Source organism: Antrostomus carolinensis, unplaced genomic scaffold (assembly GCF_000700745.2).
Source record: "Antrostomus carolinensis isolate BGI_N321 unplaced genomic scaffold, ASM70074v2 scaffold56357, whole genome shotgun sequence".
NCBI lineage: Eukaryota > Metazoa > Chordata > Aves > Caprimulgiformes > Caprimulgidae > Antrostomus > Antrostomus carolinensis.
The window spans coordinates 1-2,992 of NW_010327771.1; the positions used below are offsets into that span (position 1 = coordinate 1).

General features: G+C 52.0%; 1 protein-coding gene across 1 annotated transcript; it reads left to right on the forward strand.

Moving 5' to 3' along the window:
• Positions 1-694: 694 nt before the first annotated feature.
• Positions 695-2,988, forward strand: ZMAT5 (zinc finger matrin-type 5; the record flags this gene model as incomplete). The annotated part of the gene is made up of 3 exons (XM_010171972.2): positions 695-878; positions 2,599-2,661; positions 2,891-2,988. Coding segments are annotated over exons 1-3 (288 nt in total), but the record flags the coding sequence as incomplete, so codon positions are not given.
• Between the last annotated feature and the right edge of the window lie 4 nt (positions 2,989-2,992).

The following is a 2,992-nucleotide window of genomic DNA, read 5'->3' on the forward strand; positions in this document are numbered from 1 at the left end:
CCAGGCAATTCTGGATCCTGTGCTGGGTGAAGCAGACACATCTTGCTGGGCAGGATGAGGAGAGGGGTCCCTGGTGCCACAGGGTGAAGAGCTGGCTGGGTGAAGTGCCCTAAACTTTACATGCCTCAGTGTTTGTAGTGCAGGTTCCCACTTGCAGTACAGGTGAGATCAGCTGGTTTTCCATCTTCCAGGAGTTCCTGAGTTTCTTCCTCACCTCATAGAGCTGGACATGGAGGAATTTCCTTCCTCTTGCATGGCAGCTTGTGGAGGTTCTCTGTGGTCCAGGGTTAAAGTCCTGGGGCCCCAAGTGGAGGCTGTGGCATGGACCTTCTGTTTGCACATTGGATGGTTTCTGCTGCATCTTCCCTTGGTGCAGGTGGTGGCTGGGAGCTGTTGGCTCCATGGGGTCTCTGCTTTGTTTGCTCTGAACTCCAGCACACTCAGGGAAGGAGAATTCTTTCAGCAGAGCTGTTGTTGCTTTGGGTAGTGGAGGTAAGATATGGAGATCCGAGCCTGCTCTCCCATGGATGTTCAGCAGACACTGACTTGCGAAGCTCTCATGGACAAGAACATAAACTATTGGGTCTCACCTCTTTCTCTCTCTGCCAGCCCTAGGTGATTTGAGTTCCTCTCCTTTTGAAGCAGGAGCTGTAAATCTTGGATCCTCCATCCCTGGGACAGGCATGGCTGAGTGCCGAGGAGCTATCTGATGGTTCCCAGGCCACGCTGATGCTGCTCTGCCAGAAGAGAGATGGGGAAAAGATATTTCTGTGACTACTGTGACAGGTCCTTTCAGGACAACCTTCACAACAGGAAGAAACACCTCAATGGAGTGCAGCACCTCAGGGCTAAGAGACTCTGGTACGACTTATTCCGAGGTGGGTACTGCCAGCTGTCTGCCACTCCCTCCCTGGGACTGAGGAGGTGATGGCTGAGGTGTGGGAGGGAGGTAGATAAAAGAAATCAGCACTGATGATTGATACTCACATTGTCTGTGCCAGTAAGTTGTTGTCAAGCGGTCTTAGAGGCAAAACCCTCATGTGTCTGGATGTGGGAAGGGGAAACTAAACGTCAGCTGGGACTTGGAATGAGGTGGAAGAGATAGGGAGGTTGGTTCTGAGAACAGGAGTTGCAGATTAATCTCTCTTGGCATCAGGGGTAAATTTGAGAAGAAGACTTGAGAGAATAAAGTGAGTTAGAGTTTCTGAAGGTGAGTGAGGTGCCTTGTGCACATCAGAGTTGATGTCTGATATGGGAGGAGGGAGGAATATGGGGGGGTGTGTGTGTAGGTGGGGAAGGCAGGTGGGAGGGTGGGCTGTACACGTGTGTGTGGAAAAGTGGGAAGTTGGCGGCAGTTCTCTGCACAGGGTGGAGGTGGCAGTTCTGAGGGTGGCTGTGGGACAGGCCGAGGATGCCACCACTTGACTGGGGATCCCAGAAGGGTGAGAGTGTTGGGGAAGCAGCTCAGAGCACTGGTGTGCTCAAACCCACCTTAGCCAGGAGGGTGAGCAGGGCAGGAGGGGGGCTGGGTGCCCTGATGCTTTGGCAGAGGAGGAGTTGGAGTTGTAGGGCTGCAGGCTGTGTCAGGATGTGCTGGAGGAAAACCCTGTGTCCTCTGCCTGTTTCCAGGACTCTTCTCCCCTAGCTGGGCACTCTGACCTGGCTCATCACGCAGTTACACGAGGAAGATGGTGGGAATGTGTGTCCAGGGTCTGGGAGAGAGAGCAGGACTGTGTATTTTGGCAGTAGCAAAGACTTCATTTGGGTTAAACTGATTGTGAAACCATTGCCTGTATGTTCCTCTGCTTCCTTCTGGGTCCTCAGAATCAGGAGGAACCTGGCTAGCTGTGTTTGTCTCCTGGCTAGCTAGGTGAGGAACACCCTGTGGAGCTCTGGGTGGCTCTGCTGTCTGCTTAACTGTATGTGGGAGTTGGAAAGGCTCTCAGGTGTGAAGGACCAACAGCCCCAGCACAGTTCTAGCTGGGTCAGTGATGGTGAGGCAAATTACCCAGCACTTTTCAAGGCTGCAACCCTTGATTTCCCTCTGATGGATAACATTCCTCATCTCATCCCTGATTAGAGGCTTCATCTCCTCTTGTCTGCAGACTCTGTGGCCTGGCATCAGCCAGTGCAATTTCTTCCACAACCTATGGGAGCTGTTCCACCTTTGGGAACACTTTCCTCAGGATATCTCCAGGAGGTGAAGGACTATTTAAGTGGTGTCCACTGGGGACTCAGCACAGGGTTCTGCAAGGCCTCACGTAGAGCTTTTCTGAGAGCTCTGGGACTCTGCCTGGTCATTCTCTGCTGCACAGAAGTGCTGCAGAGTCCTTGCTTTTCTGTCAAGCTTCTTTTCCCTACTGGCATGGGGAGAAAAGCATGAAGCAGAAAGCCAAGGTGATATTTGCAAGCCAGTGAAAAGCTGAAACCAGGAGTACAACCAGGGACTGATAACTGTCAATTTGTCTGTGGTTTAAGTTCATGGTTGTCACATCAAATGGCTTCCCAGTAGGCAAGTGACCTATTTGGGACCAGGATCCAAGGGGATATTTGCTGTGCCAGAGGTTTTTACCCTGTTTTATCCTTTGTCTCCCCCAGATGCTGCTGCTATCCTGCAAGAGGAGCAAACCAAGAAACCGTGTCGGAAGTTTCTGCAAACAGGTGAGTTCTTCTGAGGTAGAAAGAACAGCCTGAGCTCTGGCAGCTCCTTTGTGAGCCAGCCCAAGGCTGTTCTGGAGAGCCCTGCTATCTCTGTTTGCCTTGGAGGGAGTGAAGGGCTTGGGCCTGTGTGTCCCACATGCAGGTGTAATGGGTTTTGATTTGCACACACCTTTCCAAGGGAGGACCTTGTGTGTGCAGCTCTCACGGACCTTCATGACTTTTGTTCCAGGACAGTGTGATTTTGGGTCCAACTGCAGATTTTCCCACATGACAGAGCAGGACCTGGAGAAGCTGAGTGCCCAGGTACAAGGTGAGTCCTCGAACAAGAAAA